Source organism: Cryptotermes secundus, unplaced genomic scaffold (genome assembly GCF_002891405.2).
Source record: "Cryptotermes secundus unplaced genomic scaffold, Csec_1.0 scaffold847, whole genome shotgun sequence".
In the NCBI taxonomy this organism is placed as follows: Eukaryota; Metazoa; Arthropoda; class Insecta; order Blattodea; family Kalotermitidae; genus Cryptotermes; species Cryptotermes secundus.
Window position 1 is genome coordinate 141,784 of NW_019720577.1, and position 14,105 is coordinate 155,888.

The following is a 14,105-nucleotide window of genomic DNA, read 5'->3' on the forward strand; positions in this document are numbered from 1 at the left end:
AGTTACTGAATTGATTGACCAGCGCATAAAAGAGTTATGTAAAAATAAATTCATACCAAGTTTGAAATTATTAAAGTAAATTTCAATGATACATGTTAAAACAGATATTTTCATTATGAAACAATTTAAAGATAAAACTAGGACTCATTCCGAAGGAACGTTGGTAGTCCTGCGACAAACCGTAGACGTTCAGAAAGATTCTCCTTACTCGGCATGAAATGATATTGCAAAATCGAATCGATATCGTTCAATATACGCATGAACACTAGAGAAGAAGGCAAGGTTTGTAGGTGTGATGATCGGAAAAGATTATTCCTGGATAGTTATTTGTAAGGTAAATGTTAACAGTTTCTTCATAGAACAAGTGCCTAAAGAGGTGAAAAAATCTGGTTATGAGCCCCAAGCGGTGTTTGATATGATGACAGAAAGATTTGTCATAACTTGGACTTGAACTGCTGTCTAATCGTATGGTGAAAAATCTTGAATATTTGACACGAAATAATACCATCTCCGACTTCTGGCTACAGTCTTGAGTCAGTCTTCACGCATTAAATAAATTTTCCCCCATTCATCTGACCTTAAAAGAGGGTCTTTTCACCCCCATCCCCCTAACCATTTGTTCTTACAATAATACTGTCTCGTTTATTGCAATCGTAATTCATTCATTTTTCATTTCATTCATTTTTATTCATCCTGTAGATCAGATTACATTGATATAGGACATGTCACATAATATAAATTATAAAATTAACAAAATACAGTAGATTCTAAACCAGTAAACACACAAGATATGTAATGATGTAATGTAATGTAATATGGGAGTTAATGTTCGTACCCTTAATAATATTGTCACGTGTTAGGTATTTGTCACAAGACAAGTAACTGCACGCATCATTTGATATAGCGAATTTATTGAACACTCGCTCTCACAATCACAGAATTTACAATCTCAAAATTACTGCCATCGGCAGTATCACAAATACTTCTCCTTTAGTCACCTCCATGCACTCGATACAACCCGACTCGGCGACCGCTAAATTGCATTGGCTGGTTAATCGTTACTCACTAGTAACTCACTCACTCGTAACTGGCTCAGTCCTCACTCACTAATCATTCACTACTCACTACTCCTGAATCCAAGCCCAAGTCCAAGTCACATTGCGACTGAGTTCGTCAGTCTGTCTGTTTTGGTGTCGAGCCCCAACTGGGGCTCGTGACCAGATTTTTTTGAAAGTTACTGTCCTGCTCATTTGGGGCGCCCTCTCTGGCGAGAGGTCGGGTCTGTCATTTGTCAGTCATAGTCCGTATTAGTATGTCCATTGTCAGTATTTACATCATCATCATCATCAGTAATCTGTCAGACGACAGGTCCACAGTCTCTTCCAAAACAGTTTCTCCACTTAATGCGATCTTCTGTTTTTGGAAAGAGACTATCCAGGAAAAGTGATAATGTGGTAGTTTTTCCATTTGCTTTCCACATCGCAGTACAACAGCCGTTCAAACCACTCTGGTCACGCCTGCTGCTATACGAACTTGAACCATCTCGAGCATCATTTGCTCTGTGCTTCAAGTCGCTGCTGATGACGCTGCTTCCGACATCAGTTTTTGGTGTCTCTCTTCGTCTGATGCCTACCCTTTGACCTGTCCAGCAAGGGAGGCCCTGCCAGTAGCTACGCTACCGCTGGTATAGCTCTCAGGGTCCTTGGCATACTCAAACCCCCTCACCACGATAAGGTGGAGACACCAAGGAGGGGGAGTATTTACATATACTTATATTTTTAATCTCAATTCCTAGTTCTATGTACAATATATACAAGGCCTCTGTCAATCCAGGCTCGGTACAGCAGATTATGCCCTATTTCTAGTAGTATTCGCTACCACGGCAATCTAGTCACTTGAACGGTCATATGCCTGACCGCCGCCAAGTTTAAGCCTCTTTCTTATACTATCTGTGTCGGGCTTCGCCTTGTCCGATGTTGCGAACATTCTCATTATCATGATTTTGTATGGCATCTGCTTCTTGCCTGCATAATTTTGTTATGTAATCATATACGTATGGAATTTTGAATGCCGTGTGCAATTCGCGCACCGGTGTGCGCCTTGGAAAATTACCAATGGTGCGGAGAACCTTGTTTTGCAGGCTCTGCAATTTCACTAGATGGGTGTCTGCCGCAAATTCCCAGGCGGGACTAGCATAAGTCATTACGGATCGATAAGAGCTTTATGGAGGGCCAGTTTAATGTTAGCGCTCAATCGCTCACTTTTAAATGTGGAATATACTCTAATGAATGTTCTGAAGGCCTTGGCTTCGATCATTTCTATGTGTAATCTCCATGTCACTCTCTTATCGAAGATTACACCTAGATATTTTGCACTATTTACAATGGAATATTTCTTCCATTTAGAGTAAGACAAGACTCAGACGGTCGACGACCACGAGAGAAGTAGATCCCCTGAGTCTTATCTTCATTAATTTTTTTATTCCAGCGCTCACACCAGGTCTCCATTGAGCTGAGACCGCGCTGGAGTTTTCTAACAATAAAACCCTCCTTGCGATCTGTCGCATATAGACAGGTATCGTCCGCAAAGAGGGCCAGGTTAACACCATGAGTTTGGGGGGCATCATTTATGTACAAATTGAAAAGAGTAAGGGGAAGGACAGAACCTTGTGGCACCCCTGCTTGCATTTCCCTTGGCGTTGACATTTCGCCTTCTACCGAGACCCTGAACTTACGTTTAGAAAGAAAGGACCCAATAAGCTTGGTCAAAGAGTTAGAGAATTCCAAATTTGATAACTTACACAGGAAGCCTGAGTGCCACGTGGTATCAAAGGCTTTTTCGATGTCCAAGAACACTGCAGCCGTAGACATTTTATTGTTGAAATTAAGAGTCACGTGGTCCGCCAGCCTCATACATTGCAATGTCGTGCTCTGACGTGCACGAAAGCCAAACTGACTTGCGTTGAGCAGGCCTCTTTCTTCAATATGTTTACGGAGGAATTTCAAAATTACTTTTTCGAATAGTTTACCTGTCGTGGACAGGAGGCTGATCGGACGTAAATTTTGAGGAAATTTCGGGTCCTTACCAGGTTTAGGTAAAGTTATTACTTTTGCTTCCTTCCAAGTTGTTGGAAAATGAGAGAGCCGAAGCCAGTGATTGAATAAATGAGTTAGGTGAACGAATGGTCGCCTTGGAAAGTGCCTGAGGCATTCAGATGGGATGCCGTCAATTCCACATGCCTTTTTTAATTTCAGGGATTTAATTAATTCCTGAACGTCGCATGGTCTGATCCTTTGAGGGGGGTTGTCGTCCACGATTTCCAGCAGAGCTTGAACTCTAGCCTCCACCCGCTGTTCATGGTTTTCGTCGCACAGGTCATGTGGCGTGTACTGCATTTCCAAACAGTCGGCAATTTCGTTGGCTTTTTCAGAAGGATAAAATGTAAGGCCATGAGAACCATGAATAGCAGTTGGTGCCCTTGGTCCGTCTCTCTTAAGGAGAAATTTCGCAATGGGCCATATACTCTGAGGTGTGACTTCAGCGTTAGCTATATTTGTTTCCCACCGTTCAAGTGCTTTTTTTCGGGTCATTCGCCTGATTGATTTGGTGACCCAATTGACTGCCGTTTTACACGCTGGATCCCTGGTTTCTTGCCACAGTTTTCGTAGCCTCTGTTTATATTTTCTCAATAGATCTAGACCAGGAAGTTCGTTGTTTATATCCGAAAGAGTAATTTTACTTGTCGACAACTTATATGCCGTAGCTATAGAGGCTGCAAAGTCGCGTGCCGCTTTATCGGCTTCTACCCCCGAATTAATTTCTAGTTTAGGTGATATTAATTCAGAAGCGAGGCTTTGAAACCGCTCCCAATCTGTAAATTTTCCAATGGGCTCCGAAAGTTTCCTAATTTTAACGTGATCCAGTATGTTGAATATTATTGGTAGATGATCTGAGTCCAAAATATCAGAGACGATGACATCTGACACTCTGATATTTTTGTGAACCACAATGTCTAATACATCATCATTTCCCGCAGGGGAATAATGAGTGGGGCACTGTGGTGCTGAGATTTCGAAATCACTCGTATCAAATAAATCCATAAGTTTCAAGACTGAGGGGTTTGAAACTCCGCTATTCCAAAATTGGTGTTTAGCATTCAAATCACCTGCCAAAATAGACTTACGTCTAAAGCTTAAGAGCCCTGTGATATCAGGATCACTCCAGGCCCTGCCTGGGGATTTATAAACAGCTGTAAGCAGTACTTCACTGTTACCAACTGGTATGCAGACCCCTGTCGCTTCTACTGAAATAAGGGGTGGTAGGTCTACATGGTTAAGGGGCATGTCTTTCCTAACTGCAACGGCAGTTCCGCCTTTTCTGCCCGAGTGGCGCTCGATTCTATAAAAGTGGTAATTTGGAATAAAGAATCTCTCATGAAGTTTCAGATGTGTCTCTGAAAACAGGGCCACATCTATGTGTAGGTCTTGCAGCTGTTTACTGAGCTCATAGCGCTACATCCCAATGCCGTTCGCATTAAATGCTATGACTTTGAGGGGCCTATGAACTCTAGTGGCCATTTTCGTTCATTAGGTTTAGAACAATTTTAGTAATGGCCATTATTTTTTCCTCCTCAGACACTGCACCACTGACCTCTGTCATAATCTGCGTGCGATACCAGCTAATCATGAGATTGCAACCAAGAAAACCTCCATGAGAGAGTCACCCCTGGGGGTGGTATATAAGCTCCCCCCATTCCACCCCTCCACATGGGTTGGTCAAAGCGTTTTATAATGTTGAGCCCAAAAGCTTGTGGCACCTTATCGGTACTCTAGGGAGATAGCTCAAGTAGCCGAAGCTACCCCCATAGGAGTGCTCTCCCGCATTTTTCCTGGGTAGACCATAGTGAAACTCAAGAGTCATTATGCCACCACATGGGAGGCTCTGGTCACATAGCCATTGCCTTTTATGGGAACTTAGCCGCCACTCCTGGTTGGTCATACTAATCCAGACCCCGAGACTGTCGTTGCCCGGCGGGACCACGAGGAGGTGTCCCAACGCATCTCTGGTCCATGATGCATCCCCACCAAAGACATCAGCCGTAGTTCGGCCAACCTCATTTAAGACAGGTGTCATGAACACCTGTAACGTGTGCCCTTACCAAGGTCACAGTTACTCCCGCCTGCCATTGCCCTTTATGGGAACTTAACCGCCAGTCCCAGTAGGTCATACTAATTCAGAACCCAAGACTGTTGTTGCCCAGGGGGACCACGAGGTGTCCCAATGCATCCCTTGTCCATGATGCGTTCCCACCAAAGACACAGCTGTACTTCGGCCAACCTCTTTGTCGATGGTGTCATGAATACCTCTAAGTTGTGCCCTTAAGGTCACAGTTACTCCCGCCCTCTGAGAACATATCCCTGTTGGCCATCTGTCGCATATATACAGGTGTCATCATCAAAGGGACCTAAATAGACACCAGGATTTGAGGCGTATCAACGAGGGAGATTCGGAAATTAATGTCCTTTTATTTTAAGCAACTAATTTTGGAGCAGGGGAGAGCTCACACATGTGAGGTAGTGTCAAATGACTCATTGCCTTATAGTAAATCATCACACAGCTGGTCACATAATGTTTATTCTCCTCTCTACAGACTGAGTTATGATGTGTCCTGTGACTGATAAAACCGCCAGCTACGAAATTCATGCAGTTATCCGCTTTATTCACGCTAAAAGCATGAGTGCTATGGAAATCCATCATAAATTATTTACGACCAAAATGTAATGAGTGAAGGAACTATAAGATAATTGTATAGAATGTTCAAAGATGGGTGAACAAATGTTCACGAAGAGTGAAGTGGTCGGCCGGCAATCTGTAGTGAGTGACAGTCTTGTTCAAAGTGGTGACCAAACCCTTTACGACAGACGGCGCTTCACTTTCGCATGAATTTCCATAAATTTATAGCATTGTTTTCTACGAGATTATCACAGTTGGGCTAGGCTATCACAAGTTTTGCGCAAGATGCTCACAGGTGTGGACAAAACATAGAGAATGACGTCGGCTTTCACCTTTTAGAACGATACCACAGAGATGGAGATGAATTTCTCAATCATGCCGTACGAGCAACAGGTGATGAAACCTGGGTTTCATTTGTGAATGTTGAAACAACAGAACAGTTAATGCGGTGGTTGCACAAATATTCAAGAAACAAGCCGGAAATTCTGAACAAACATTGTCTGCCAGAAAGCTCATGGCAACTGTTTTCTGGAACAGGTAAGGAGTGCTGATGGTGCAATTCATGCAACAAGGGTTGACAATGTCAGAAGTGTATTGCAAGACAAAAAATGCATAGGGCCATTCAGAGTAAAATGCGTAGAATGCTGATTCACAGTGCAGTACTCCACCATGACACTGTGCATCTGTATACAGCTGCTGACACTCTAGCACTGCTGAAGTGTTTCAACTGGGAATTATTTAACCAACCTCCTTACAGCCCTGATTTCGCTCCAATCGACTATCCTCTAAATAAAGCACAATAGACCATTGAAGGTCACAGTGCTAGGGCCAGTTTAATGGCTCACCCCTCATACTCATCCCCTAAATAAGATCTACCATCTGTTTACCTATCTGAAGAACTGATTGTAATGACAGCACTTCAACAATAATGATTTCATGGAAAGTGTCAGTAACATGGCTGATCTCACAGGCAGCAGATTTCTTTGACACAGGCCTACAAAAACTAATTCCCCAATATGACGACAGTCCCTTAGTTCTGGTGGTGACTACGGTGAGAAGTAGCTCAAGTATGTATGCATTTTTCATATACAGGCATATCTGGGAAATATTGCAGGTTCGATTCCAGATCACCACAATAAAGTGAGTCACATACATCTTTTGGTTTCTCATTGCATATAAAACTATACTGTAGTCTATTATGTGTACAACAGCATTATGTATAAGAAACACTGTTCATACCTTGATTAAAAATACTTTATTAATAATAAATGCTACACCTCATCTGAGCTTTCAGTGAGTTGTAATCATTTTTCTGATGGTAGGTCTTGCCTTGATGTTGATGGCTGCTGGCTGATCAGGGTGGTGGTTACTGTAGGTTGGGGTGGCTATGGCAATTTCAGATTGACAATGACAGATTTTCTTGACACACGGCTGCCCATGATGCTTGGTCCCCTGGGGAACCACCTCCAGTACCCACTGGACAGAAAGCTGGCTGGACTTCAGAACTGGTCTGGACACTGTGGAGAAGAGAAAAATCTTCCCTTGCCAGGACTGGTACCCCAGGCATCCAGCCCACAACCTGTTAACTATACTGACTGAGCTATGCCAGTTCCTGGTGAAGATGTAGAAGACTGTGTGTGCTGCAACAGAGTGATTTGTGGAGCATAGATCTGTGAAACTGTTAATAAATCCAATTACCAATCCAAACCCTGTGTCTAGTTACTAACATGTAACGGTATGTTTCATTTTCCTTGCTCCGGTTCAAAGAGCCACAAACCTGAAAGTTCAGGGTTAAAATATTACCTAGTGAGAAACCATTAATATAATTTGTTGTCCAACCAAATTTATAGAGTGCCATCAGTTCATAAAGCCTTTATTGAACAATATTTCGAATTACATAGATTGTCTTACACTTATCAGTATGTACAACAGTGTTATTACAAATGTACACCTACAGCACGCAATCACACTGGGACCACATGACTTGTCAACTCCCCAATGACAATGGCAGAGCCTTTGGCCCCACCAGCACTGCACTGTTAGCCCATGGCTGGCCTTGAATCAAATGCCACAGCATCTGCTCAGCGTGTATAGTACACTCGATAGTACAGTGTCTTGGAACGCCATAAGGAGTATGAATTGTCAAACTTGAGGAGATAGACACCCTGTCCTGGATACACATGACTCCCAGCATAAACTTCCTCCTGGCAATCTCGTCGGTACACTGGCACAATGATGGACAATGCAGGACGGTTGCTCATGTCTGTCACCTTTGTGCCTGTCAGCCCACTGCCCCGTTCCACATCCTCACCTGGAAGTTCTGCAAACAGATTAAGAACAGCAATCAGATCCACATATCAATGATAAAAAATTGTAAGCTTTGGGTCACACCTTCAATACCTCCAAAAACTGATTATAATGCCATAATTTGGCCATCAAAACTTACCTGTACAAACGTGATGGATACTTTACCTTTAATAATGGACCTTGTTAATATACCACTGAATTCATTAAAAATTAATGAATCAGCATGACAGGATAAAAATAAATTTAAGTAGCCTGAGAATGGGGAAGATGGGACTTAACATTAAGGAGATCTCGGTAGATTTCATAAAGCCTACTTTCCTGCTTGCAGGTTTCAACTCTGACAAAGTCTGATGCAGTTTATATCTCATTTATATAATAATAAAAGTTCATAATCCAATAATAAAATTCCATTTAGCTCATGTAGTGGTTTGCTGGATTCATGTGCAAATGGTCATGAGACCAAATCTCAGTCAAGTAAAATTTTATCACTTGCAACTGTAAATAAATGTTACAGATTATTATGCATTCTTTGCACAACATGAAAGAAAAAATGCATATTGGAATAACCACATCTGCCTGGTTGTCAGTGCATACGTTTCAACTGGAGAACCACTCTATGGATATTGATGAAATTTTGATATTGCACTATCACCACACATTTCCATAGGTTTACCTTACTTGCAAATGTGAGGTTTCAGAATGCATTCTGTTCCAAGTCATTTAGACTGCAACTCAAACTACAGTGAAACCATGGTACAATGAGCATGGCTTGTAACGAGGACTTCATTAGAGCAAAAGAAGCCACTGGAACCACCAATTTACTGATGTCATACAAGTGAAAAACCATCTAAAAATGAGGGTTTTTTCAGACACATTCATCATAACGAGTGACTCCTAACTAGCTTTCATTGTTTTCCCGTAACTTTTCACATCAAGCATATTTAACTGTTCTGCTTCCAAAGTTATATATGGCTAGGAGCCTATAAAGATCTCATTAATCCAACCTCTACATCCTATCTCTGCCTAAGAGGAAGTTCACATTCCAGAATCTTAACTATGAGCAGCTTAATCACTGATAAATGTACATCACATGACAGCCACTGCATCATGCAGTATCTTCCCCTTATTTTTACACAGGTTTTACCTTCCCCTGAGCTTCCTCTGGCCTAGCTTGGATGATGTTATAGAACACAACTACACAGGTACATGTTCAGCATTCTGTCACATCAAACATCTACTGTGAACTAGGTGATGCCAACTGTAAATTTTTAAAAATCTTAATTATGGAAATAAAGTGGAAGAGCTCAGACTTGAATGCAAAACTTGAATTAATACGTCTGTGAGAAGTTAGCAGTGCGTCAAATGGCAATATGGATTAACTTCTTTGACAGTGTTTGCAATACTGAAAAACAAAGAGAAAGCATGGTATATACTGAACCCATACAAGCTAACACTGTTCCTTTCTTTTGTGACTATTGGAGAAATTCATTTTGCTATCAGTTTGTGAATGTATGGTGAACATTATGAGAACAAATATGTCCTACCATTGTAACATCATTCTGTCAAGTTCATGTAAGTATTTCAGTAACATGAGAGGTCCAAATTCTAGGCAGATTACTTCTCATCATTTTGGTACCCTTAACAGCTGTTGGAAGCCCTCTTCTGTGTGCTCAGAGCGTTAAGCAGGTCCCAGTAAGACCAACACTACAATAAAAATTCTCACCAACACAGTGCTGTCTTATTTTCACTCTTTCATTAGTGTCTTTATAACACATGCAGCAAACCCATTTTCTCTAGATGGATGTGGATTTCTTTCTTTGCCAGTATATAGAACACTATGTATGCAATATTACTGTCATACAACACTGAAATATTTATGCCCCATTTTGCAGATTGTTTTGAAAGCATATACTGCTTCAAGTGTGAATGTACTTTGACATAAAGCATATTTCAATTGCTACCTTCTTACCACATTAAAAAATAGCCTTATATTTATCCTTCATATAGTAAATTATTGGCCTTATTTTGTATAATGCATCGTAGTTCTAATCTCCTTCATGAGGCCACCCAATAAAATTACTAAAATGCAGAAAGGATTGAAGTTTTCACTGGTCTCTGCTAATATTCCTGAAAATCCAGAAGTTTGGGTTACCGAGGTTGGTTACATTCCCTTGAAATATAATTCCAGTTAAATGTGGTACAATCCAATATCATTTCTATAGCAACAAGAGCTCTGATGTCATGTGCTTCTTTCCAATTCAAGTACATTCACCTAGGTGAGCAGTGTACAGAACTGTCAAGGTGTAACACTGGATAATTATTTGTGTGTTAGGCACCAGGTAATCACATATTTCATAAGGAGATCTCTGAAGAACCATTCTCATAGTGAAAACCAAGTTAGGAGTCTTACATTCTGTGTCCTTTGAAACAGATATAGATTCTAAATTCACTTACTGAAAATCACATAATACATTCCATTCATTTAGTTCACTACATCATATACCATCACTGGTATTATCATCTTCACTCACATCTATTGCATCTTCATTTTAAATGCAGCTCCATTAAGCGTTTATGCAATTGTTACATTTAATTCTCTTCCTTGAACTCGCTGTAAATTTAGATTATGTAAGTGTTCGGCATAACAATGATAATCAAAACAGAACTTATAACGGCATGGCAGCCATGTGACATTTACATTCTAATTGAAGTCCTTCAAACTAGATGGCAGCACTATGCAGGACAACAAGAGTACGTTTTTCAAGCCTTCACCTACACATACGAAAGCCTCTTCTATGAAGCCAGGGTATTTTTCAATGAGGGAAGACAAATAAGGGAAGAAGAGGATCACAATTACAAATTCAAAAAGAGTTTCCAAGAAAGAATGAGAACCCGCAAATGTTTCACCATGGATGGCTCAAAAATGGAGGACAATTCAGGATAACTAAGATAGCATCCACATTCACAGCACAAGCACTAGCAATTGGCAAGACACTAGAAATCATAAAAAAAAAATACACTTCGCACAACTTCATGATTTTCTTGGACTCGGCAAACGTGTTAAAAGGTATTAGTAACTCCTCTACAATGAACAACACATCGCACATTACTCAGATGTTTAAAGACATAGAAGAGACTGGAATCGAGAGGGGAAAAAATCCAATTTTACTGGATCCCAGGGCACTGCAGCGTTAAAGTTAAGGAGAGGGCTGACTTGGAGGCAAAGCAAGCAATCAAAGAATGTAGAGATAGTCAATTACTATTACCAGTGGCAGATCTTAAAACCCAGTGGAAAAAGAAAGGCAAAGAACTTCACAGTTTCGGCCAAAACACCAAACAAGACAGAGGAGAAAGCTACTTTGATAGGTACTAGAGGAATGGCTTGTCTCCATGGTTCCACAAGATAAAAATGAACCCTTGTGCCTTCATGTCAATAAAGCATATGAGAGCAGGCCACACTAGTCTTTAAGCAAGCCTAAAGATATTTAACATTTGTGGCCATGGCCAAATATGAATGTGATGGGCTGCGCATGGAGAAACATATCTTCTTGGATTTTAAATGATATGAGGACCAACGGGCAACAAGGATGGCCATCCTGTCTGAGAACAGAAAAAAAGAAAACCCAAAGTCAGTTACATAGCTCTTAAGGCTAGAAGAAAAAAGATTTGTGCAAGGTGTCATAAACAACATCCCTATATTTATTTAAAAATAGATATGTAAGAAGGAGTAAATGTAAAAGGTAAAGGTAAAGTTTCATCTTTGCTTAACTAATTAAGCATTATGCCATGAAGGCATATGGGGGAGTGGATGTATAGATCCACATTTTCTTGACTTCGACACTAGATGGAGGTGAGTGGTCAGCTTCACGCCCTGGCCGCTTTACTCCCACTACCCACTGGATTGGAGGTTGGGTGGACCCCACAGCCAGCCTGGATAATTTGAGAAGAGAACAATTTTGACCCTACTGGGAGTCAAACTTGGTTGTCCAGCCCATAGCTAGTCGCTATATTGACTATGCTACCCAACAAAATAATAATAGTATACTCTCAGATTTAAGTTAAGATATATATTAAGAATCATGGGAAGATAGCTGTAATAGAATAAGATATTTATAAGAATGTGCTACAGAGAGCCAGATGGGCATTGCATTGGCCTTTTTCTATTTACAATCATTTTTCACAGAAAAGAAAGTATTATGAAAAAGTTAATTAGTTATGTCCAGTGTGACTGGTTAAGATTTTTTTTCTTATTTCAATTATTCATGCCCTTACATGTTTTGGTCTTCAGAGACCATCTTCAGAGGGGCACCTTTACATCAATACAGTTAGGAGCCACTATTACAGTACATGTTCTAAAAGTTAAAATATATACATACAATATAGATGTTACAATTGGGTGTAAATCTAAAGTCTTTACAACTACAGCGGCTGTTCCACTACATTAAAATATTTATAGTTAGTTTGATAAGATTCTATTGGAATTCATAAATCAAGCTGGTTCATGCTGTCCCTTTTATTATTTCTTTTTGATGGGGGCCGAATGTGTGCCATCTTGTCATTCTCAAGAAGAAAAACAGTACAGTGGGCCACAAACACATACGGGACAACATTAAAGAACCCTCTTCTTGAGAACAACGAGGTGGCACATATTCAGCCCCCGTCAAAAAGAAATAATAAGAGGGACGACATGAACCAACTTGGTTTACGAATTCCAATAGAATCTTACCAAACTACCTATAAATATTTTGAAGTATTGGGACAGCCGCTGTTGTTGTAATGACTTTAGATTTTACAACCAATTGTATATTATTTATATTGTATGTATATATTTTAACTTTTAGAACATGTACTGTAATAGTGGCATCTAACTGTATTAATGTAAAGGTGTCTCTCTGAAGATGGTCTCTGAAGACGGAAACATGTAAGGGCATGAATAACTGAAATAAGAAAAAAATCTTAATCAGTCACACTGGATGGAATTAATTAACTTTTTCATAATATTATTAGTGTGATGGCCCAGAATGAACAAATCAAATAAAAAAAGTATGCTGTATTTTAGCGTCCTGTTGCACTGATTCATATTCATAATGTGTATGTATTTCACAGTCTTCAAGTGCATACAATCCCATTTATCACTTCTACACTACATGTTTCGGCAGTATGCTGCCATCTTCAGGTGTATCGATCCATTAACCATTTCACCGCTTGCCTTTACATGTCCATTTACAAATAATATTAAATTTGTATACGTCCTTATATAATAATAAAGTTTATGTATTTAAAACTTGTTAAAACCTATTATCTCATACGTCATATTTTAAAATTTGTGTGCATTATTGATCATCCACATGATAAAATATAAAATACATAAAGTCAAATAATGCAGCAAATGCAGAACATTATTCCTTGAGGTGGACCAAAGCTAAATTATGTAACACAAGGCAATGCACAGACATTCAACTATAGTCAAACACCAAAAAAACAGGGTTAATGTTGTCAGTTGAGAAAGCAGTCTTCTCCATTAAAAGCATAACTATGGAGCACCTCATAAAAGCATTCACTTATACAATGTTTCTGACTAATATTTAATCACCCAAAGTAACAGGCTTCAATAGCAAAATTCATTACAGAATCCATCTACTACTTTTGTTATCACTACAGTGTACTTCAACTGGATAGCTAAACAATTTAAATCATCAGATCTAAGAGTTCTGAAACTCATACCATCATCATCGTCATCATCATCTTCATCATCCTCGTCCTCACTCTCTGAGATATGGACTGACACCTGGCTACTTGCAGATTTTGTCCACTCAAAGTACACCCCAAAGCCTATATCATAGCTGTCAGTGGCAAACTCCCAGAACAGACATGTACCATCCTCGTGTGTTGGTACCCGGACCTGTGACAGTGCAGACAGAATTGCTATGAACACATGAACTGGGTGTGGTACTTCCTTAGTCATGGAGTATGATATTTCTTTATTTATTTATTTGACGATGCCTTTCAAGTACACAGTCACAACAAATTGTGTAACGACTACAGTAATGGAGGACATGGAAGCA

At 40.1% G+C, this 14,105-nt stretch overlaps 1 protein-coding gene across 2 annotated transcripts in view; it reads right to left on the reverse strand.

Moving 5' to 3' along the window:
• Positions 1 to 7,589: 7,589 nt before the first annotated feature.
• Positions 7,590 to 14,105, reverse strand: part of LOC111869679 (Golgi resident protein GCP60) — a 40,768-nt gene continuing 34,252 nt past the window's right edge. For both annotated transcript variants that reach the window (XM_023861382.2, XM_023861374.2), the window contains exons 8-9: positions 13,765 to 13,942; positions 7,590 to 8,053 (exon numbers count right to left, since the gene is read on the reverse strand). In XM_023861382.2, coding sequence (XP_023717150.1) covers positions 7,815 to 8,053; positions 13,765 to 13,942 — 417 coding nt within the window. In that variant the 3' untranslated portion in view covers positions 7,590 to 7,814. The remainder of the gene's footprint in view (positions 8,054 to 13,764; positions 13,943 to 14,105) is intronic.